At 39.5% G+C, this 24,802-nt stretch overlaps 1 protein-coding gene across 18 annotated transcripts in view; it reads right to left on the bottom strand.

The window, feature by feature from the left end:
• The window catches only part of LOC133840895 (serine-rich adhesin for platelets), a 41,187-nt gene that overhangs the window by 5,058 nt on the left and 11,327 nt on the right, over positions 1–24,802 (bottom strand). For 13 of the 18 annotated variants that reach the window (XM_062273064.1, XM_062273065.1, XM_062273068.1 and 10 more), the window contains exons 2-8: positions 20,038–20,837; positions 17,013–17,319; positions 14,553–14,852; positions 14,244–14,484; positions 13,186–14,177; positions 11,161–12,124; positions 37–439 (exon numbers count right to left, since the gene is read on the bottom strand). In XM_062273064.1, coding sequence (XP_062129048.1) covers positions 37–439; positions 11,161–12,124; positions 13,186–14,177; positions 14,244–14,484; positions 14,553–14,852; positions 17,013–17,319; positions 20,038–20,667 — 3,837 coding nt within the window. In that variant the 5' untranslated portion in view covers positions 20,668–20,837. Of the gene's footprint in view, positions 1–36; positions 440–11,160; positions 12,125–13,185; positions 14,178–14,243; positions 14,485–14,552; positions 14,853–17,012; positions 17,320–17,612; positions 18,397–20,037; positions 20,838–24,802 lie in introns of those variants that run through there. The other 5 variants (XM_062273060.1, XM_062273062.1, XM_062273070.1 and 2 more) reach the window with 4 other exon arrangements.

Raw genomic sequence — 24,802 nt, 5'->3', positions numbered from 1 at the left:
GAAAAACTAAAACAAGACGCTAAAACTAGAAGCTACCTCTTGAAGGATGCGACGTAGTCGCAGCAGCTGCTTCTTGAACTGCAGCACATCCTGGATCATGGCATTCCTGAAGGACTTGTCATACAACATCAGATCGTCCGATGAGCTGTGCAGCTCCGCGTTGCTGCCGTAGCCTGTGCCGCGTCTCGATCCCGTTGCAAGTTGCGAACGTTGTTGTTGCTGCTGCTGTTGCTGCTGCTGTTGCTGTTGCTGGCGACGCTGCAGACTCGAAGTGGAGGAGGCGGTGGAGGCACGCGAGGCAGCTGTGCTGCGCTTGCGACCGGAGGCGCCGCTGTGCGTTGAACGCAGACTGTTGTCCGAATCGTTGCCGGTGAGCTGCTGCTGATCCTGCAACCGTGAGCGATTCAACAGCCGTGTGGCACGTGCCGGCAACTTGGCGCTGCAAGAGATGAAGAGAGTAAACAAATTAATAACTTTGTGCGAAATTTGTCAGTGTGGCAACCTAAGATATGTGGCATTCGCTGAGGGAGCGCTGCTTGCCGCAAAGTGTGGCATGTAGTGGCAGTGTTGGGGGCAGCTGCTCAGCTGCTTGATGCCAATGGGCGAGCTGTTGCGATGATTGCGAGCAGCAGGAGGAGCAGAAGGAGGAGGAGGAGGCGGCTGCCCCGTGAGGAATCTGTTCTCGGAGGTCTTGAGATCGGTGCGTACGCGACGCACGCCACTGGGTGAGGCAGCTGTGGACATGTTGCCACTGCAACTTGAATTTCCAACTAGTTTTTTTGGTGTTGCACACAGAGAACAACGCTGACGATGACACAATCGGGACATGCGCAGTGCCACAACAGCTGAGTGGAGACTTGCGTTGTTGCCCCCAAGGGGTGTGTAGACTTGGCAAAAGTCTCCACTTCAAAGTGTGTGTAGGGAGGTTTGACGGCGCTTTCAATTATTTAGTCAATGCGACGCGCATTTAATTAACTTGCTCGCAATGAAAGTGAAAAGCCATCCATTGATTAGGGTTCCCCCTTCCATCTCCAGAGGGGGGAAGAGAGGGGCGAGGCGCTGTCAATGGGCAATTAATTGCGCCGCCAACATGCTGGGAAGCTGCATCGCTGACTGAATCGCGGTGGCTAATGTCGGTTACGTGGTGGAAATAAATCCAAAACACGCTGGAAATATGTTGTTGCCGATGTCGTTGTTGTTGTTGTTACTGTTGCTGCTGTTGGTGAAAGTCAACTGTTGCGTGTTGCAGTCGTCGCAAGAGTGGGAGGCAGGCAGAGAGAGGGGAGAGAGAGGGGAGAGCACTACAAGTCTTACACATGCGCGTTGTTAGCGCCATAATTTATACAAAACTATTGAAAAATGCCCAACAAAATATTGAACAAATACCCGAAAAGCAGCAGCAACAGCAACCACAACAATACAAGCAACAACAACCACTGAACCACATTCCGAAAGGTTAAAGTTACACATATTATAACGGCATGACGCGGTTCCAGGTCGCATCCTAAGTAAATAAGCAGCTCGTCTTATGGCCAATTGGCACGCCAAATAAAAGCAAAGAAGTGAATTTTTGAAAAACATACAAATTGCTTGCATTTTATTTGACTTTCACACACAAAACTCAACGCTGGCTGAAACTTAATTAGCTTTGCTTTAACAACAACATAACACAAAAGCATAACAATGATAACTAACTGCAGTCACAACAACAATAACAACGAAACAATCAACAAAAAGCAAAAGTGCTACGTAATTGCCCAAGAAAACTGGAACAACTCAGGTTTCAACTTGGCAGCTTGGCAAAAACAAAAAACAAAAACTAAATTATTACCTCAAAATGCTTTTGCAATTTTTTTCAATGAGAATGACAAAGAAATTGAGCTTGAAATTGCTCAAAAACCATTGACAACATTTTTAAGAAATTACGCTTAAAAGTGATTTCAATTTAAAAGAAATTCTGCATAAAATTAATTTGAATTTAGAAGAAATTCCATTAAATTTGAATTCAATTTCAATTTCAATTTAAATGAAATTCTGCATCAATTTGGTCTACTCAGAATTTAGAAATTGCTATAGATATATATAAAATACTATATAATATAATAATATAATAAAAGGTAATAGACATAAAAAAATAAATATAATATTTTAATTCATTTTAAAAGCTGCTGCAAATTCTCTGTTCATAAACATACTTTCAGGTTGTTGATCTTCCATTTAATTGGTCTAAACAATTTAGACCTAAAGAAGATGCTTCAAAGGTAATTTTATGAAATCTTCCAAGCTCAAATAAAAAATAGAGGTAAATTAGAGAAAAATTCAGAGCTGTTGCGCTATGAAGCAGTCATCAAGCGAGCTTATAATTATTTTGCCGCAGAGCTTAATTATTTCTGCTGTGAGTTTAATTTAATGAGTTTAACATTTTTTTTTGTAAAGCTTTCACAGCAGCGCAAATACGTATGTAGATTGAATAGATGAAAATTATGATTTATTGTAATTAGCTTTATTTGTATGAAGTGAGAAGTAGAACTATTCAAATCCAAAAAACTTGTTATTTTCTAGCAATCCCTAATTGCGTCTTAAGAACGAAGAGGCAAATAGAAACAAGTAAGAAAGCTACAGTCGAATGTGCTCAACTGCCATTTTGAATCAAGATATTAAGTTTATATATTTATAGGGTCGTAGACAAAAGAGGACAAAAAACTTATGAATTTCATCATATATGTTGGCATAATCTAAACCTTGCTATTTGATTTTTTTCGCTTGGAAAACTTATAAAATGTTGCAAGAATTTTATTGAATTTGTTAAGTCAAGCAACTTCATATTGAAGTTGTACAACTTTACTGGTCTTCCTTTTACTGAGCAGAAAAAATAAGAAGAGCTAAGAGTAATTGAGCATAGTGATCGGCATTGATCTGGTCAACAGGTATTTCTGAGTGGGTTTCTTTAGGCAGGGATAAATTTAGATCATATTCAATAAATTACGCAATCCCATTATCCCCTCATCTGTGTTCTTTATGGAAATCGTTTGGTTGCTGAAGCGAGACTACAAGTCTAACTACAACTACAAATCCCATGAGCATTTCATTGGAAGCGATTTGTTGGATTCTAATATGCAGCTTGACATACAGCTCTTTCCGATAGAGGTGCTGTAGCAATTCTGACTCTATTTCTTTACATGACATTTCCTTGATTACTTTCTTGAATGTTAATGTTAAGCAATGTTAAGTAATCTTGTTTTCAGATATCGATACCAGGTCAGTATAAGGAAGTTCGTTGAATTCTAGTTCCTTTTCCTTTTCATTATTTCAACTCTCGGTATAACCAGTTGAGTCTGTTCTTTTGTTGATATTGTAATCCTACTACAAATTATAAATAGTTATATTTTATTTTAGCTCCTCAATTTGACATTTTGAATATTTCCCTTTGAATTTGCCTTTTCCTTGATTACTCATATTCTTGTGGTCAGATTTCAAATTCATTAAGATATCTATTTCATGTGATTAGTAGACAGCTTTCTCAATTCTTTTGGTGTTGCCATTTTTGATCACCTTTAGAAAATCTTTTCCTCTATGCACCTTCATTTCTTTCACTTTTCTGGTGCATTTCTTTATTGCAGTTATCAAATTTCATTTGCATATGTTAGTGTAATGAAGTATTTGATGAAGACTTTTCCAAGCGACACCTCTCACTATTGAATCTAACCTTCTTTGATCACTGCTCCATTCTCTTTAATTATTTGTCTAACTAACAGTTATTATTTATGCAAACAAGTGAAATATTGTACTTGTGCTATTACCATATGTAATGACATAGCTCAAGTGTTGCCCTACACTCTCTGTACATCATGATCTCCCTTAACTACTTCTCGTAATGAGATATGAAAGGGTGTTTGCCACTGGACGGTGGAGTGTATAGTTAACATATATGGTATTTAAGCAAGAAACACTTTCAGTTTATGCAAATTTGGCAAAGCAAACACAAAAGCATTCATAATTTCTCAGGCATGTTGTTGTCTTGACTGCAGAAATCAACTGTGAAAGACTGTGGACGAAGCCAAAACAATGCCAACAACAGCACTTTGCACAACTGCACCGGAAATTTCATACCATAAAAGTGTGTGTGTGTGTTGCGTTTCGATGTGTGTGTGGACGACAAAACGTTCGTCATTGCAACAGTTGCAAGCTAATGGAGCTGGAATTGCTGCAACGGCTTCAATCGCTTAACTCTAAACAGTAACTGTAAACATACTCGTAAATATATATATAGTAACTATTTATATTGCATAGAGAGAAGAGAGAGATATGGGAATTTAACTGCTACCCATTTGTGCCACTGCCAACGGCATGTGTCGCCTCCAAGCAGTGGCAACTGCCAACTTGCCACCGTCAGCGATGACAAGGCAATTGGAGAGCACGAAGCAGAGGCGTTGCAACATCTAACATTGTACGACGCGCCTAACGGCACTTATCAATTTGTATGGTGAAACGTCATTTGTCATAGGCACGGAAGTGCAGTTGCCCCTTCTGTGGAAACTGCAGCAAAGGGCGCTTCATTAAGAGACTCGACAACTAAACAAACTGGCAACTGGCAACTGGCAACATGCCATCGTCATGTTAATAACCATAAGAAAAGCATACACACAACATTCTCACGAGAGGAACAAGAATGGGGAGCCAGCAAACAAATCTGAGCTGAGAATCCAAATCCGGTGTGTATCTTGTATCTTGTGGCAAGTTTTTTTTGTGTCTGCGCCACAGACTGAAGCTGAAGCTGCTCTTGATGATGATCAACGATGGCTGCCAGGTAGACAAGAGAGGAAGAACCAGACGGAGACAGACAGGTAGTAAACTAAGGTAGGTAGATAGCTTACGTATCTCTGGCTGTGGCTGTGGCTGCATCTGTGAATGTATCTGCATCTGTATTTGCAGGCGAGTTTGGTATTTTGTGGTCGCCGGTCGCACATTCTGTTGAATTATGCATGTCTACTGAACTGAACTGACTCTGAAGTAGATTGTAGACTGCCGGAGACTGCAATTTCCGAGTACTTAGAAACCCACGGCAGTGGCACGTCAACATGCCACAGAAGGCAACACAGCAACTGCAACTGCAACTGAACTTGAAGCGTCAACAGTCGACGTCGACGTCTACGTCTACGTCTCCGTCTCCGACAACAACAAAATTACTACCCAAATGGAATGGAGCTCAGTTTTCTTGGGGTCAGCACTTGCAGCTGATTATTCTTTATGATTTATGCGTATGCCCTTACTTAGGGTATTATGATTTCTGAGTGAAGACTGAAGATACTTTTGTTGATGGATTGTATAGAATACAATACGCATAGAATTCAATATCAAACAAAGGATTTACTTTCAAGATTGTGTGATTGATTGGATAAGTTCAAGTTCAAGCTATGATCACGAAAGTTTTCTTAATTATCTCTCAATTGAAAATATTTTATATTTGTTGCTCTGACTGTCAATCTAGTATATTTTGTACTCCATGGTATATTTTGGATGCGAATATCAATATACCGAAATAAACGTCTGTTAGATTAAAGTATTTTTGCAGTATAATAGTTTGGTATATTTGAAAATAAATACCATACTAACAATCTGATATATTTCGCACTCTGTGGTATATTTTTAATGAAGTACTGCATCCATATACGAAATACATATATTATTTGGAATATTTTCAGTATTTTGACCGTATATTCAGTTGGTATATTTAAAAAAAAATACCGCACAATCTGGTACATTTTGTATTCTATTGTAATGCCAAATAACATACCAAATATAACTGTTAGTTTTTTTGATCACCATATACCAAATCTACCAAAGAATTTGGAATATTTTCAGTATTTTGTAAAGTACATTCAGTTAGTATATTTAAAATAAATACTGCACTGACAATCTGGTATATTTTGTATTCTATTGCGATGCCAAAAATATACCAAATATAACTGTAAGAGTATTTTTAGTATTTTTCAAGGTATTTGGTATATCTTAAAATCATTACTGCACTACTTAAATTTAAAATTTTAATTTAATTGTCTTAGCGTAAAACAATTAAATTATCTTCCTCAACAAATGGTTTTGCATTGAAAATTGATTGGTTTTGTATATTATAAAATGTAACCGTCACAAATTACAACATACAAATTAATAGTTTAATGATCTAGCGTCTAAGCTTTAAACAATAGTGTGGCAGCTTATATAATTGAAATAATTTTCAGTTCAAAGTATAAAGAAACAAAGTATTTTTTACTATTTTCTTCAAGTCTATCAATGAAATCATTTGGTCAAAGCTCTGTAGGAAATATTTTTTAAAAAAGCTATGACTATATTCCCATTTATTATTTAAGAGTATTTACTTTTCATCATACGACAAGATCGCGTCTCTCTATTTGCCGTCTCTTTTACATTTGAGTGTTTCTTTTTTTTTGGCCGTAATTGTTACGTTTATGGGCATCAAATTCCAGCGCTTTATTTCAAATGCAATTTGCATGTGACACACTTTTCCGTTTCGGATTTCCAGTTTAGATTTTCTATTGTTTTTCCCAACTCAATGCACTGGCGATCCATTCGCTTGCCCTGTGGTCTGTGGCATATCAAGTGACGCAAGTGGCAAAAGGGTTTTGCGGTCAGGACGGAAATCGGCACCTACTTTGGGACAGCTCCCCTTCCTCTTCCCCTTCCCTAACTTGTGGTTGTGTTTACTCGATTGGGCTATTCGACTGTTCATCATTATCATTATAAGTTATTTTTTTTTGGTTAGCATTCTTTATGTTTCTTTTGGTATTTTTGTTACTCACTTTTTAGCAAACCAGTTGTCTGCCCGCAGTTTATTTACTTTTATTATTTAGTCTTTTATTTTACGTATTTTGGTATCTGCACAGAAATTCACACAAAAAGCATTGACACTTGTGCCTGCGGCGCGTCTTTAGCGCTGTATCTGTGGCATGAAAAAGGCAACAGTGCGTATCCGCGGTTTGTGTTTAGCTGCTGATGCGAGTGAGAGAGAAAGAGAGAGAGCGGGGGGTAACGCGAGGGGAGTTTGGTCTATTCGGTCACTGGCTTTTGTTGGATTTATGTTTATTATTTCTGGGCTTTGTGTCTATGAACCACAAACACAATGGCAATTAACTTGGCTACTCTCCGGGTTAGGCAACTCCCACGCAGCTTAAACACTTGCACAACACACTATCGACACCAACAACAACCACTACAATGGTATTTAACATTTACTTCGAGATTATAATATATTCTTGGATCTCAGTTGAACAGGGAAATAATGGGTAACGGGTAAGCATTTGTTTTGTTTCTTGTTGTTGTTGAAGTAACCCACGCAACCGACGCAACTCGTATCGATTCGAACCGAACGCTTTGAGATCTTGTTTAATACTGAAGTTGGAAGTTGGTAGCGCGAACCTCAAGGCTGCTACAAAGTGGCAATGGAACGGCACAGTGGGGCAAAGAGTGAGCGAGTTGCTGTCAATTTTGGAAGACTTTTATACTGAGTAAATACTTTATATTAATTGCTGCCATTTTGTGAAGCTTTTATACTATATAAATAGTTGATGTTAATTGCTGTCAACTTTGAAAGCATTTATACTGTATAAATATTTGATTTTACATAAGTAATTCACTCATATTATTATGCATTCACTTGTAAAAACAATTATCTTAATCTTAATATGCAAAAATTGTTAAGCTTTATAAATAATATCAATAAAAAAATTAATAGCGCCTAAAAAAATGTAATATGTTTATAAACTGTTCGACTATAATCAAACTATTGTATTAAAAAGCAGAAAAGAATTACATTACGGAAGAATGGACTCTCACCATAAAACTAGTTTCGAATAAATAGAAGTTTGCATAAAAGTCACCCAAATCTTATAATCAAAATCAATACTTTTGTGTGTCAAAATAATTTACATACTTTCTTAAACCAAAAGTTTGCAATTCGAAAATAAATCCTTACTTTTAATAAGTCTTTGGTTGAAAAATTATATATTATAAAGGAGAATTTTGTTCTCTGACTGACATTATTAACAAATTATCATTTTATATTATCGCTTAATACTTTATAAAGTATTAATTTTAATGATTTTTGTCTACGTTTATATATTTAAGTTTTTTGTATGAAGAAGTATACTTCTTATTTTAAATTTAGCTCTAATTAAAAAAATTGTATTGACAATAACACTTTTACTTTTAATAAGTTTTCTTTTATGTATAGACAGTCTGGCATTCTTTGAATAAATTTGTATTAACGATATAATTTATTTCTTGCTTATTGGCTTTGCTTCACTGTGCGCATTCCGAGTGCCAACAATGTTTCGTTTCTAAATCGTTTCACTCTACTGCGTCGAAGAGCGGCGTCAAGAATGTGTTGTAGAGGAGTTTGTGATGGTTGTTGTGATGGTTGTTCTAATGCTCGTTGTTATGGTTGTTGTTGTGTTCGAGCTTTGTGTGTGGCATTGCCGTTAGAAAAGAAAGCTTTCTACCATTAGCGAGAGAGACAGAGAGAGATAAGCACTGAGAATGGTCATTCGAATACGGGCTATTACGACCATAACATTGAGGTACAACAACGAAGAGATGAAGATCGTTGACAGCTGCTGCCAAATGTCCAATTGCCAATTGGCAACAACTTACTCAGCACATTTTTTCTTCAACGACGCAGTGAATTGGGTGAGTCATGTTGTGGTACTTCGGCACTGAATGGATTGAATGGATTATGGCCCAAGGTTGAGAGACATAAGACACACAAGTGTGTGGGCCGATTATCGAAGCATATGCATATAGACATGAATTATGGTTTTTCAAACGATTAAAAGATTTAAGCTAAGCTTGCAGCTGTTTGCTTTGCCATTTGCAGCTGTAGTTGGCTCGATGGGTTTTCTTGGCTTGTTGTTTGTATGTGTGTGCTTACAATTTATGGGGACATTCACCAATACATAATGAAAGGCAATCCCCAGGCGCATGCGTATCCACGAACTCAAGCTAAAGCTGAAGCTGATGTTTCGCTCTCGAGGCCAGCGGCATTTTGCAGTTATGTGTTGTGGCTGCTTTTCCAACAACAACAGCAACAACAAGTCGGAACAGGTTCACATGCGCCTGCCAGACAATTGATTTTTCCTTTGGCAAATGCAATAAAAATGCGACAAGCAAAGCCAAAGCCAAAGCCACAACAAAACTTTGGCTGGAACAAGAAACGGCTTTTCGTCGACGTTGTCGTGCTGTTGCCGGTTGTTGTTGCTGTTGTTGTTGTTGCTGTTGTTGCCATGACAAAAGAATGCGGCACTCGCCATCAAGTCTCAGTGCAGAGTCAAAATGTTATCTTAACTACGGCCACGATTTGGCCAGGCCAGACCTCGTCCCGAGACCAGCCAAATGCCAAGTGCCGTTGTCGTTGTCGTTGTGTCGTTGCCATTGCCTCTTCTCCCAGCTCTCTCTCTCTCTGGCTCTTTGCCTTCCCCTGTGTTTGGCTTTCAAACAACAATTCGTGGTAGCAGGCGCTTAAACCTTGCAATTGAGAGCGGCAATTGGCAAAACGGGGAATGCGAATCCAAATCCGAATCCGAATGGGATTCACAGTGGGAATGGAATTGGTAAGAAATAAATGCGAATTTTTTGTTTTGCTTTGTTTTGCTGTGTTTTGTTTGGTTGCCAACATCAAATGGAGGCGACCTTTTGGCCAAAACAACAAGCTAATGCAGCTTAAACCATGCTGCAAATTTCAACCTGTCTCAACTGCTGTCTGTCTAATTTTCGGCTAATTTCAATTTTCCATCCAGTTTTCAATCTGAGAGCAAAGGAAAATAAGCGCCAAAGAATTGCGCAAGTTAACACTAGAAATGCCAAGGTCTTAAAAGGAGTGGAGCAAGAGTTTTTAAATGGAAGTTTCTGAACATCTAGAGCAAATGTACAGCGTGGGAGTTTCAATAAATGCTTTAAACTTTTTAAAGTTTTAATACAGTTTTGCTAACTAATTTAATATTGAAAAAGCTCCGGAGTGAGCTTTGTCAATACTTAAGTATGTGAAAGCGTTCTTAATTTTATTAAAAGCTTTTGAAAGCTACCTCAAGGAGCTTTACATTAATTTTTAATGAAATTTGATTTTCATTTTGTAAATTTGTATTGCATTAAAATAAATTTTTTTGCTAAAGGCCAATTAATTGCTTGAAAGCACTTGAAAGGCGAAATTTTTCTATTGAATGCCAATGAAGTGCTTTATAGCGCTTCTGAAAGCTGCAACTTTTGAAAGTAAGCTTGGGGATCTTTACATTAATATGCATTAAAGTTCTAATTCATTCTTGTACATTCTTTTTGAGTAAAATAAGGCATTCTGAATTTTAAACTTATAGCTTTTCAATGCTTGCTTAAGAAGCTTTACATTTGTTATTAAATTTAAGCTTTAATAATAGCGAATACACTTCAAAATTTCTAAGTTAAGGTCAATCTATCAATCGATTATTATTAATCATTATTAACAGTAAATAAACTGTTTTGGAATATCGTCAAGATTGATGTAATTTGAAGTGTTCTTTCATAATTAAAATGCTGTCTATAATATTGCATTTTTTTCATCTAAAGTTTTTGGTTGAGCTCAAAAATAGAAAGCAATGTGCATTAGAAATCTCTAAAAAGCACTTGAAAGAACTTTTGAAAAGTTTTTGCTCTTCAGATTTTGGGATGAATTCTGCAGGCTTTCTAGTGTTAAATTGAAGTCAAGTTGCCGGCCGGCCAAAGAGCAAAATAAGGAAAGGGAAAGAAAGAGAGAGGAGAGATTAGGGCAGGGAGTGGAGCACGACCGATTGATTAGGCAGAAGTTGCATTACTTTCGAGTGGTGCTGGGAGTGGTGCAACAACTGGATGAAGCATGAGGCACTGAGGCAAGTGTAATAGTTGGCCCAATGCCAGGCGAGTTAATAAAGGCAAATCGAATCAAAGGAAAGCAAACCAAAAGTAAAATGAAAGGAAAGGAAAGGCAAAGGCAAAGTCAAGAGACCGCAATGGATTATTTTCCTTTTTTTTTGGGTGTTTTGGCAACGCGCCCGTTGGCCAATTCAATTAGTTTTGGGTAATGGAAATGGGCTTGGAGACCTCAAGGTGTGGCATGCAGCAGCATGTGGCATGTGAACTCACCTGATGCGCTCCCTGGGACTCGCTGTGGAGCGTTGCATGCGCACACGAAGCAAACTGTTGAGCTCCTTCATCACATCGCTGCCCTTGCACTCCAGTTGCGACAACAACTCCGCCTCCGTCTCGGCCTGCTCGGGATCGATGTCGGTGCCCAGCTTATGGAGATCGGAGCCACTGCGACTGCGCATCGACATGGTGCGATCGATGGAATCAACGCTGCTGTTCATATCAAAGTCCATCATCAGATCGTCGGAGCAAATCGATTCACAGGGCGACAAAGTGTCCAACGACTCGGCGCTCTCCAGCACAGCGCGACGAACTGCAGCCGGAGTGCGTAGACTCAACTCGATGGCCTGCTGCAGGGCTGTGCGTGCCTTGGATTGACTCTTGAGCGAACGCAACGATCCCGTTTGGGTGTGCGTGTGCGTCTCCATCAAGGTGGGCGTGTCGGTGGCCAGCTCTTGGGCCTCGCTGTTGCACAGCAATGCGGGCTGATCGGCGATCTCGTCATCAATCAGATTGCCACAGTCCGAACCCAGCGACAGCGAATGGGAGGCGTGTGTGGGCGTGCCCGGGGAGTGGGGACTGCGACTGCCCGGATCGAGTTCCAACTCCATCACTGGCGATATATCATCGATGTCCACATCAAAGTCCTTCTGCTGCAGCTCCGCATTATGCTTGTGCTTCTTCAGCTTGCCCCCCGCCTCCTCAGACGCCTCCTCGGTGCTGCTCACCAAACTATCTGTGGGCGAAGTCTCATCATCCAACAGCAGACAACTGCTGCTTGCCAACGCCAGTTCAGCGAACTTCGATTCATTGAGCGCATTGTTGAAGCTGCGTGGTCGCTCGATGGGCAGACGAACTGAGGTTGCCTCGCGATTGTCCACGATGTGCATGTTGAGCAAGTGATCCTGTGCGGGGCCAGCGTTGGAGCAGCTGGGCTTGGGTGCTGGTTCAGTTAGAGAAGCTGCGGGGAGTGAAGAGATTGCTATGTAAGAGATTTTATTTTGATACAGCGAAGTTTCAACAACCTTAACGAGAATAAATACACTGAACCATTAAGAGGATTTATATTCTAGTTAAGGTTGTTGTAATGATAGTTGCAAAAATGTTTACAAAACAATAAGGTGATAAATGCTTTCTTTTCTTTTCTTAAAGTCATTTTTCTAAAAACATTCCAGAATTGGGATTATTTGGATTCTTTATCACTTTTAATTAAGTAGATAAAGAGGATATTTATTAGTTAAGGTTGTTGCAACGATGGTTGCAGAGTTGTTCACTAAGGAAGAAATGTTGAATTAACCAAAAGGATTCATTGCAATGGATTGGTTACTTTCTTTTAACTGAGTTTCTAAAAACATTCTAGAATTGGATTATACCAGGTTCTTTATCACATTTAATTAAGTAAGCAGAATGAGGAGATTACTTAATTTTTAAGAAGAAATCATTATAATTTATTAAAAGCACTTTTCATTTGTTCTACATAAGAGGAGATTTCACAGATTATACTTTAAAACGATATTTCTAAGTATAAGGAATAAAATCCTCAGAAAAGATGCATCTGAACATATACTTCATTCCTTCTATTGAGGAGGATATCGTTTAGACAAGATTCTAATGGTCTATCCTAATTGGATTCAAAATGGTCGGTGATAAGTGAAGATATATTAAGAAAAATTCTTTGGTTAATGTTTTTAAACCTCAATAAAAAGGCGTCTGTGCCACCTGGAAGCGAAATTGAAGTAATACGAGGTAAAGTGTTTTCAGTAGCAACCCTGAATATGTTAGTTTCTTCTTGCCAGTATTATATCGCGCAGTTTAGCATTTCACATTCTTTATCAACTTTAACTAATGAGTTTGCAGAAGGCAAATGAATAGGATTTTGTTTTATTTGTTAAAAGTTGCTCATTAAAGACTGATCAGGTAATAAGATTGGGTGTTGGAGGTGAAGCTTAGGAAAATTCCTCAGCAATTCAGTCAAGATTTCCGTGATTCTAAATTCATCCCAATAGTTAAGCTCTGACTTACAAATGGTGCTGAACTGCATGTCCGTGTTGATCAGACTGATGTCATCCAGAGCCAGCGACATGTCTTCGTCCTTCTCATTGGCTTTGTCGGGTGCCTGAGTGTCGCTGTTGCTATTATTGTTGGTGCTGGAGATGCTCATGCTGCTGCAATCCCTGGCAGCCAGAGATTCGCCCGCCTGGCAGCGCCAAGACATCGACGACGACTGACTGTGACTCAGCTGTTTGGCACTCTTCTCGGAGGTGGACGAGTCCAGATACAATTTCTCCTCATCGACGCTCTCGCTGTCATCGGAACCAGTTGCCTTGGGCTTAGGAGGAGTCTCTGGAGTTTGCAAGATCACCTGAGCTGAAGCCTGAGGCTGGCCGGAAGATGTTGTCTGCCGTCGCTCGTAGCTCTCGCGACTCAGAACCGTATTGGAGCGCACCAAACCAATCAGAGGCAAGGGAGTCGTCTGATTGTTGTCCGTGGGCAACTTGGGTAAAGCCAACGGTTCCACATAAGAGTTGGATTCACTGGAGGGCGGATCATCCATGTCGCGCACCTCGAATGTGTGTCGTCCACTCATGACCATCTGCAGATTCCTGGGACGACTTCGACTACGCTTTGAGCTGCTGCCGCTGCAACCCGATCCCGAGCTGCTGGCGGAGTCCACAGCCATGTCCATGCTGGCAATGCCTGAGTCCGCGCTAATCTCGCGACTGCCGGAGAATCCTCTTCGTGTTGTGCTGTTCGTCAGCTGCTTGACGCTCTTCTGATCAAGTTGCTTGCCCGCTGTGGGTTGAACATGGATCGAGGTCAAGGGATGCGGACGCGAGGCGACATCCTTGGCTCTGGCTCCGGTGTGTGGCGATTGCACGCTGCTGCTGCTGGGCGTAGTGGGCGTGGTGGCGGTCAAACTGATGGCCACCGGATACTCGGGACGTGGCAAGCTCACCGTTTGCAGCGTGAACTTGGCAAAGCTCGGCGGCGCAGCTCGCGGTGTGGGACGAACGCTGGGGGAAAGGGGAATTAAATGAGTTGTTATATGTATATTTAAGGAAAAGTGTTTACAAACTCACATGACATTCGCATGCATGTTGGCCAGATTGTTGTAGTTGTAGCGCCGTGACGTGGCAGCCGCGTTTGTTGTGGCTGTGGCTGTGGCACTTGCCTCATCCGCAAACTCGCCAAAGAACTGACGTCGCTGATACTCAATCGTTGTGTTCTGGTTCAGATTGAACGTCAGCGTCTTGGGCTGAGCTATTTTGGGCTCTCCATCCTCGCTGCGACCCGCGTGTGCGCTCTTCGAACGTCGCTTCACTAGAGAGAGAGAGGGAAATTCACAGAGATAGGAAAGGGAATGTTGAAGGAGCTGTCGATTCACTTACGATTGCTCACCAGCACATTGCCAGTGCCAGCCACATTGCTATTCCCGTTGTTGTTTGTGTTGTTGTTGCCAGAGTTGTTGTTGCTGTTGGTGGCGTTGTTATTCTGGGCATTGGCTGCCGTCTCCACCACATCTTCGCTGCCGCTGAAGTTGCTCGCTAAGCCAGCTGAGGCGGGGCGTGGCACGGCGCCACGATATCCGAAACGTTTGCCAGCCGCCGCACCTGTGCGATTCGTTGCTGTCTTCTGGGCCCCGGCGACGCCCACTTTCTCGAACTGCACGGGAGGAGCGGGAGCGGTAGCTGGAATGAAGGAGCAGAGCCAGGGGAAGAAGTGGCATTAGTATTAAGAGTATTGACGGTGAAAGAAGGAGAAGGCAGCACTGTTCACTTTGTCGGTTAGATAGCACGCCAAATTGTCGCCAATTAAAAACCATAATAAAAACTAACGAGAGTTACGAGTTACTTAAATTGAGTATACTCGACTAAGAGATACCGGCTATTGAGGTATCAACACCATACATTTAATAATATATATATATTTATAACTTTATGATATATTTTATGTAATTTGCTATAAATAAACAAGTAAGAAAGCTTGATACAGCATGGTATTCATTTGAAAATATACCAAATTAATATACCACAAAAATACAAAAAATGCCAAATGCTGTCTTTGGTATATTGGTATATCAAAATAGAAAATATAGTGCAAAATATACCAGATTGCCAGCCAAAGTAACTAAGACCATTAGTAAGTGGATGTTTTTGCCCATACAAAAGTATTTCATAAATAACTTCAAAATTCTTTTATCTGATCGCACCCAAATTTGCACTTCCAAGCTAAAAAGTCTATTAGTTAATATAATTTAATACACTAATAAAGAAATTCAGATATTGAGCAACTATTAGGAGTATTCAGACTGCTACTCTTACCAAACTCAAGCCCTAACTTACAGTCTTTGATTGTATAAATATATATAAATTTATTTAGGTTTCAATTAAATAATTTTCAGTTTCAATAAATTAAGTTTCAAAATGAATATATTGAAGAAACTATTTATTATTTCCTCTTATTGTACACATTTGTATGTGTTATATTACATTATAATTTGAGTTTTTCAAAAAATAAAAACTATACAATTTTGAAAATTATAGTGCTCATAATGTATTTCTTATTTTAATCAATGTCTTGTCATAAGTTGCCCATATAAATGAGCATTACTAACTTTGAAAACAAGCCTTTCATTTTGAGAAATATTTTTAAATATTTTATTAACTTGATCATGCAAAACCTCTAAGATCTTAAAGCTATTAAATACGCACATCCTAAATAATTTTTAGAGACATGCTTTCTTTTACTTCTTATAAAGACTAAGACAAATTTATCTTTGATATTGTATATTTTTATACCCGCTACCCATAGGGTAGAAGGGTATTATAACTTTGTGCCGGCAGGAAATGTATGTAACAGGTAGAAGGAGGCATCTCCGACCCTATAAAGTATATATATTCTTGATCAGCGTCAACAGCCGAGACGATATAGCCATGTCCGTCTGTCCGTCTGTGTGTCTGTGTGTCCGTCCGTCTGTCCGTATGAACACCTAGATCTCAGAGACTACGAGAGATAGAGCTATAATTTTTTTTCGACAGCATTTGTTATGTTTGCACGCAGATCAAGTTTGTTTCAAATTTTTGCCACGCCCACTTCCGCCCCCGCAAATCAAAAAATCGAATAACAAGCGTAATTTTAAAGCTAGAGTTGCGAATTTTGGTATATATAATAATAACTATAGTAGTTATGATTCCTGAAAATTTGGTTGCGATCAGATAAAAATTGTGGAAGTTATAAAAGAAATACTTTTGTATGGGCAAAAACGCCTACTTATAAGGGTCTTAGTTACTTTGGCTGACAATCTGGTATATTGAGCCGTCTATGGTATATTTTGAATGTGGTACTTTATTGATATACCAAACATACCATTTGGTATATTTTTAGTATTTTTAAGTATTTTCGGTATATTTTCAAAATGATACCGCAATATTTTGCCTTTATTAAAAATGGGTAGCGGGTATCTCACAGTCGAGCACACTCGACTGTAACTTTCTTACTTGTTATATTTGTTTATCATTTGTATCTCTTTAAACTCAGGTTTTAATGAAGTGAAGCTTGATGTCATAAAGATGCACAGAGAGAAGAAATCTAGACGAAAAGAAGATTGCAAATCTTGATTTAAGATTTTTCGATCTTAAACAAAATAATTTTGAAAGAAGATTTTTAGGTTGAATCAATTTTATTCGTGATTTTTATCACGTTTTTTCTTTCTATGTAAGCATTAAAAATATGTATCAAAGATCTAATTGTATTACATGTTAATGTGATGACTAAGTAGATTATTCTACTCATTCATATATTTCATTTGCCATTAAATACTAACTAACAAACAAGGACTCATTGCTCACCTGTCGGCATTGCATTGCCGTTGTCGTCCTTTGTGTCTGTTGCCACTGTGGACGCTGTGGTGTTGGTGTTGCTGTTGCCGTGATGATGGTTGTTGGCTGCCTCGAGGAGTTTCTTAAACTTCTTGGGCGTACCGTTGAGCTTTTTGCGAAAGCCAAAGGACATGGCGGTGCCTTTGGTCTGTAGTTGCTGCTGTTGCTGTTGCTGCTGCTGTTGGTCGCTGGATTCCAGCTGCTGGCCTGGATTGTTGCCATTGCCATTGTTGCGACGTTGCGACTTGGCGCCGTGCTTCTTGCTCTCTGCTTGGCCCTGCAAAAAGAAACGCAAACACACACAGAGATAAATAGACAGAAAGCAGGTTAGACAAACGATTAAGTTGCAAGTGAAAAGTGCAGAAAAAACAGGTCACAAAACTGAGACGATAACAATGAAGGAAAGTGCGGGGTAAAGTGTGTGGGGGTGGGAGGAGGGTTGCGGGGCTGTGCAATTGTGCATGCAAATCTATGCATTTGACATGAGTCACGCTCTAACTACAACATCAAAAGTAACTCGCAGATACATTTGTATCTTTTTGCATGTAATTTAGATGCTAATGCTAATACCATAATGACTGCCTCGACTTCCGCGTCAACTGCTGCGTCTTCGTCTTCGTCCTCGACTGTTGCAACTTCTTCTTGTTGCTGTTCTGCTTGAGTTTCTCGTTGCTTCTGTTGCTGCTTCAGCTGCTCGTCTATCGCATCGATCTCGGCGTTTTCTTTGTGCTGTATCTCAGAGTGTTCGGCTTGCAGTGAGTTGTGCTCCTCGTGTGCGGCGCTTAATGTGACGACGACGAGGTTGTCGCATTCATCCATGTTGCACGTTGGCTGCTGCGGCACTCGCTGTTCCGGCGAGCCTTCGTCTTATTATTGTTGCTGTTGTTCGTCGACGTTTCACTTGAATTTGCCACGTTTGCAATTGCCTTCAATTGCGTTTCACTTGTCACAACTATTTTCATTCCACGGCCGCCGCAGCAAATTACGCCATTTATAATTGCACTTGAGGCAGGTACACACACACACACACACACACACTCACACACGTACACAGTGTAGATATAGATACACCTACGCAAAGAGGCTCTTTCACTTTTGAAGGTCCTTGAAAAGTTTTTCCATGCTGCAAATTGCTTTTAATGCGTTGCAATTAGCTTCAGATTCAGTACACAACTTTTAACTCCTTAAAGTATGCAATGATTTATTTTTCACTTGCTTTATGCAATTGTCTTGCAAATATATCTGTAATAGTTTTTCTTGCTGAATTTTTTTTGATTTTTCACTTGCGAAACGACAGCGCACGGAAAATTGAATGGGAAAATGTTCTCGCTGAGCACTTCTCGAATTTTGTTGGTCGAGTGCTCAGCCCTGCTCAGCAGACCGGACCGTGGCTGCCCTTTCTGCTTCGCTCATGCGCACAACCACAAAAACAAGTGTTTGTCGGTCGCACTTTGAGGGTGGTTCTGCAGTGGCGCCATCTGGCGTAGAGTTTGCTATACTTTGCTTTGCTTTTACTGTTCGGGGGTTGCATTGAAAAGTGCACACGATAAACTATCGATAAGTGTGAGTAAGTATTTCGTGAGGAGCACAGCTACGCATACTTAGGGAGTGACAGACTATTAGATACCCTACAATTGCTTGTTATCAGCTTATTAATTTTTAATAAATGAAGTTAAAGGAAATGAGAGCTACGATTAAGTGATTTTTTTATTAAGTGGTGCGATAGTAAAGGAATGATAGACTAGAAAAAACCCTGTAATTATTTTTTAATAAGTCATATACAACTTATTGGCTTTTAAAAGGCAAAGATACGTGATAAATCATTTTAGGGCAAGTGGAGATTCTCTTCTATCTTAAGCGATACCTATCCTATCCTATCCTATCCTATCCTAGTCTATCCTTTTATTTCCTTTCCTTTCCTTTCCTTTCCTTTCCTTTCCTTTCCTTTTCTTTTCTTTTCTTTTCTTTTCTTTTCTTTTCTTTTCTTTTCTTTTCTTTTCTTTTCTTTTCTTTTCTTTTCTTTCCTTTCCTGTCCTATCCTTTCCTTTCCTTTCCAATCCTATCCTATTCTATCCTGCCCTATCCTATCTTATCCTACCCTATCGTACGCTATCTTATCCTTTCCTTTCCTTTCCTTTGTTTTCTCATCATTTGTTCTTCATTCCAGGTCTTTTCTTTCCATTCCCATCCTATCCTTTCATATCCCCTGAACAATCTCGGCCATTAAATATTATATTAAATAATTTAAAGTAATACTATGTACAGTTTCTAATGTTAAGGCTAAATTCAAATACTATTTTAACTCTCCACTTCTGACATTTGTAAGAGAGTTCATAAAACAGAACATATGAAATTTGACGTATAGTCTAATAAAATACAATTTCTTTCTAAAACTAAGCTTTATGAACATTCGGGAAACACTTCTCCTCTAAACTGTAAAATACCTAAGAATTGGTGATACTTTTCTGTATATTTATATTCGCTTCAATTTATCCAATAAATCAATGCAGTTACTAAATATGTTGTAATAAGAAAAAGGTTCTCTTTTCTGATTGCCAATGGAAAATAACATTTCGTTATTCATACCGTTTAGTCGGTGATATGTTATAGAGTACTTTAATTCACACTAGTTTAAGTATGCCTAATAATAACATGTTTCTCAAACCCTATAATTATAAGTGCTAATTCTCAATTTGCTTAAATATAGCCAATTAGAACATTGTAGTTATTAAGTACAACAAGTGTTTCTAAAAGTCTGTCAACTGCGTTTTCTTACTCGTTGAACAGGTGTGAAGTGATAATTAGGTGCCATTAGGGTTAATAAAGCAGCAGCTATTGAAGTGAGTAGAAGCTGATCAGCTTAATTAATTGTTGCATGCTTCAGTTAAGAGAGGGATTAGTAAATGCTTTAATTTCATAGCTTATTATGCGTGATTAAGCTTTAGCTTTGCAAAGTTGCGTATACGCAGTGTTAACAAAGAGCTTTGCCACTTACCCCATTCAGTTGTTGTTGTAGTTGAAGTGTCTCCTCTCGCTCGCTCTCTCTTTCGCTCTCACTCTGTCTCTCGCTGTCGCTGTCGCTCTCACTCTGACGGTCGCTATCAATATCGCTCAGCTGCCAGGCAGCGTCTGTTGTGATCCCATTCCAGTCGTCATTGCTGCTATTATCCCTGAGCTCTGGGGTTATGTATTTCACTTGGCACTCGGCGAGTGTTTGCGCGAGTTCATGCAACAAAAATTCCTGGCAAGTGGCATAAGCCAAGGCTTCGCTACCGTTGTTGTTGTTGGTGTTGCAACCTGTCAGCGAGTTGCCAATAACATGCTCAGCATTCACATGGGCATCCAAATGATTATAGACAGACTGAATGTGCAGCACGGCATCTTCTTCCTCTTCTGACTTTGTCGCTGTTTCCTTCGTGGTCGCTGACTGCGCCTGGCTTATGTGGTAATAAAATGTCGGCTCATCTGCCGCAGTTGTACGAGTAGTCGTGGCTATATATTCATTACTCGCTGTCAACTGTTGCCATATTTTGTGGGCGTGGCGCAAATCTTGCTGCGACAAGGCAATTGTCAGCACAGATTGATGATGTGCAACCGGGGATTGCCTCGAGACACACTTGCCCATCGATCCGCCTCTTTTCCTGTTGCTGCATTCGACTTGCCTCCTTCACCTCTTAGCTGCTGCTTCCTTGTTGTTGATTGCAACACGCTCTGCGCCTCCGTTGACAGCTAATGTCTAATGTGGTGACTCGACTTCTCTCTCTCTCTCTCTCCGTTTCTTCTTGGTTGCACCGCCTGTCGAAATTAGTCGCAAACGCATGAGTGAGTGGGTTATTCTATTATCGCATTATCGCATTTGCCACTTGACAAGCAAATGCCGACACCGACACATTGATATGCTGGGAACGTTTCTCTCATACTCTCGAGTTCTCTCTGCTCTGTGTATCTCTATATCTCTAGCTATATCGCATGCGGTTAACCACTTTAGGGGGTGGCATCGACTCATACACTGAGCACATTTGGGGGGAAGTTGCAGTTCATGATTACAGCATTCGTTGCCAATGCAAGAGAGAGATAACTTGTTATCTTAATAAACTGAGTTTAATTGATGAATGAGGTTAACTGCCTACGTTATCTACCTTACTATTCTGGATTCCAATCGTTCAAACCTAGTTGCACTTGAACAGAAATTGCGGCAATTTAAATATTTTGAAAATTGTACAAACCTTGCATTAATTAATATGCAAGAATCTTAAAATTTGATATGAATTTGGTAAGCCTGAGAAATCTTACATTAATTAATGTGCCAGAGTCTTCAAATTTGATGTTACCTTAGAAGGTTTAGCTTCATTGAAACTTGCAATAAATATAAAATACTTATTGAAATCAAGGGTTTAAGAACTAAACTGTTTGCTGCTTGAGGTTTTGCCAGTTAAAGTAAAGTACTACGAGATGATTTAGATAGTTTCATCTTATAGAACTTTATGGTAATTAACAAAACCTCAAGCAACAAAGAGTTAAGACCCTTAGACCTTGATAAACTCTTGTTTTTGGTGATACAATATTAAACAAATTGCATAAACTGTAAGAAAGTTAGCTGCCCAATTACCTAACATCATATTGATTGTTTACTTCATTTTATAATGTTTATTTCATTCATTGAAATTCATTTAAGTTAAGTGCTTTATGAACAGAACTGATTTATTTGATTGTGTTGGCGAAACGGAGAAGTGAGAGTTATGCACTTTTTTCCGTTCAAACACATTTGAAAAGTCTTATCAGAAGTAAAATAATATAATTATAAATAAAGCATACCACAATAATTATAAACAACAAATGAAAATGTAAATAAACAAGTATAATTGCGATATTAGATATTCTAAGAATTTTTCTTATTACTTGCTTGTAAGTTTTTCTGAATGACAAGTGAAAACAGAGTTCAGATAATTAATTCTGAAACAAAGACCAAAATCCAAAAGCAATGATATGAGTATTTTTCTCAAACATAGTTTAAGCATATGTCAATCTCAATTAAGTTTGTGTCCCAAAATCAAAGAATTGAGTAGGACGTTTAAGTTTATGCCAAAAGATAAAAGAAGGAAAAACGACTTTATCCTTATTGGGATACATTAATATAGAAAAAACCAAGTTTCGCTTTATCCACTGCATTTTTTTACCAAAAAAATTTCTCTCTTTTGAGAGCTGATAATATCCAATTTTAATGAATGAAAGAAATTGGATCTCTCTTTCTTTTTTTTCTCTCTCTCTCTCTGTTTCCCTCTATCTATCTCTTCCTCTTACTCTCACTCTCCTTTTCTCTTCTTCTCACTATTGCTCCTTCTTTCTCATACTATCTTTTAATATTTCTATCTTTCTCTCTCTGTTTTTCACTCGTCTTTTGACTTTTTTTTCTTTTCTTCTTCTTTCTCTTCATCTTCTTTCTCTTCTTTTTATCCCTCTATCTTTATCTGTCTCTTCCTTACTCTCTCTCTCTCTCTCTCTCTGTCTCCGTGTCTCTCTCTTTCTCTGTCTCTCTCCTTCTCCTTGTTTTCTCTCTTTCTCTCTCTCTTGTCCTTTCTTTCTCTCTGTCTATAAGTATGTACCTCTCATTCTTACTCTTTCTCGCTCTCTCTGTCCCTCTCATTCTTTATCTTTATCTGTCTCCATGTCCCTCTCTTTCTCTTTCCCTATCTTAGTTTTCCTTTCTCTTTCCTGTTTTCTAACTTTCTCTATCTCTCGCTTTTGCTAAAGTAAAAAAGTAGCTGCATATTGATTATGCTGCAAATTGTTAACTTTTTACTCGCTACACTGCGAGAAAACCCGAAGCTCAAAGTGAATCGCTAAGTGAAAGCAGAATTTGCAGCGAGTTTTAAGCCAACTCCAAAAATTATATAGATTTGTTTAATATTAATGAAATGAGTAATCAGTTGGCAGCACAAACTGAATTTGTAGCCACATTTTTGTTTGCAGCACGTAAAAAGCGAGTGTTGCCCCCTGAGTTGCCACGCCCCCTTCCAGTCCACGGATTTCGCCCTTTGTCGATGCATTATGCGAAGGCAACACGTTTTTTATTAAATTTTATTAGAGTGGCGCATGCACACGGACAGCAGAGGCGCCCCAAAAGCACACCACAACAGCAAAGGGGGGAGGAGGAGAGGGAGAGAGGGAAATGAGAGGCAGATAGCGAGCTGCCTTTGGGGAACGTGGCGAGGGGAGAGGAAAGAGGGGAGGCGCATCCTGATCCTAGCTGCTGGCTGCTGGCTGCTGGCTTTATGGTGCATTTGGCGTATAACAAAATTTACACCCACTCAGAGAGGGGGAGTGTAGAAAAGGGAGAGGGGGGAAGAGGGGTTAGTTGAAGTGGAGTTCGAGGGCAAGCACTTGGTATGTGTGTGTGTGAGGGTGTGTGTGTGTGGCACTGTTTATGCCTGCTTATGTCGTTTGGCTTACTCACATTTGCCACGCGGCTTTGTGCTGCATAAATTTGCAGTTGCAGCATGCCCCATACACTGTCCTGCAGCTGCCCCCAAACTGTATGTGTGTGTGTGTGTTTGTGTGTGTGTGGAACGTGTGGCCCTTTGTGTTAAGTGCCGCGTTCTCTCTGCTCTCTGCGCGTATTCAACATAATGAGGCAATTCAGTAGTTGCTTTTTGTTTTCCATTCGCTGAATTAAAGGTGGCACACACAGCTTTAAGCTTGCAACAAAATGTTGCTGCCACTTCTGCTTGCTGCTTGCTGCATATGTAAATCGAACATGGCTATCGAGTAATTATGCGCATAAATAAAGCCGGCAAAAGCTTGTCTCTCGATCCTCGAGCTCAGCTTGGGCTTAATCGACAGACAGAGAGAGAGACACACGTAGTACGTGGCAAGGATATGTGGCACGTTGGCTCATGCATAAGCATAACTATAACGATTACTGCAATTGCCTGCCCGCCCCCCTTCTCTTCACTCCTCTCAGCTGGCATGCCAAATCGATGTGGCATGCAACAGCTGCTGGCTAACAACTTGCCTCTTGCCTCTGTCCTCGACTCGATTCGACTCGACTCAGTGTGCATTTCAATTTGTGGCCTAAATGAATCCTCATCCTGCGGGCCAACTGCAATAAATGCCAAATGCCGAATGCCAAAAATGCGAAAAGAACCAACTTGGCCAATGCCACAAACAACAACAACAACAACAACGGGAATAAAAAAATGAAAACTTTGCCCTGTTCTGATGATTAAAACGTTGGCCAACAAACGCGGCCAAAAAGCTTGCGTCCTGACATCGCTAATACAAGGCGTCAACACGAAAGTTCGCAGACAGGAACCAGCGCCAAGTTGTTGCCACATGCAAATTGCCTGAGAAACAGAGCAGAAAGCAGTAGAAGTGAAACGTAATATGTAAAATAGAGTGTACTCGACTGCCGAATACTTTCTAACACTGTGAGATTTGAGCAGTTGAATCAATTCTAATTTCATAAAAATTCAAAAGAAGTGCACTAGAATAAAATGTCATAGACTCTCTTCAGTAAAAGGAATATGTAAAATAGAGTGTGCTCGACTGTCGAATACATTCTAACGATCTTTAGAGAATATAAACATTAAGAGTGACTTTACAGGGAAAAAAAATCCAAATTGAAAAGCAGATTGCAAATCTTGAAATACGATTTTTAAATTGAAATCAAGATTTTAATGAGAAGTTTGCATTTTAACAATCATTTTAACTAAACTAATTAATAAAAAATTCAAATTTCTATACTATTTATCAGTTTGAAT

Source organism: Drosophila sulfurigaster, chromosome 3, assembly GCF_023558435.1.
Source record: "Drosophila sulfurigaster albostrigata strain 15112-1811.04 chromosome 3, ASM2355843v2, whole genome shotgun sequence".
NCBI lineage: Eukaryota > Metazoa > Arthropoda > Insecta > Diptera > Drosophilidae > Drosophila > Drosophila sulfurigaster.
The sequence above is the reverse complement of the archived record's forward strand: the minus strand, read 5'-3'. Positions and strand labels throughout refer to the sequence as shown.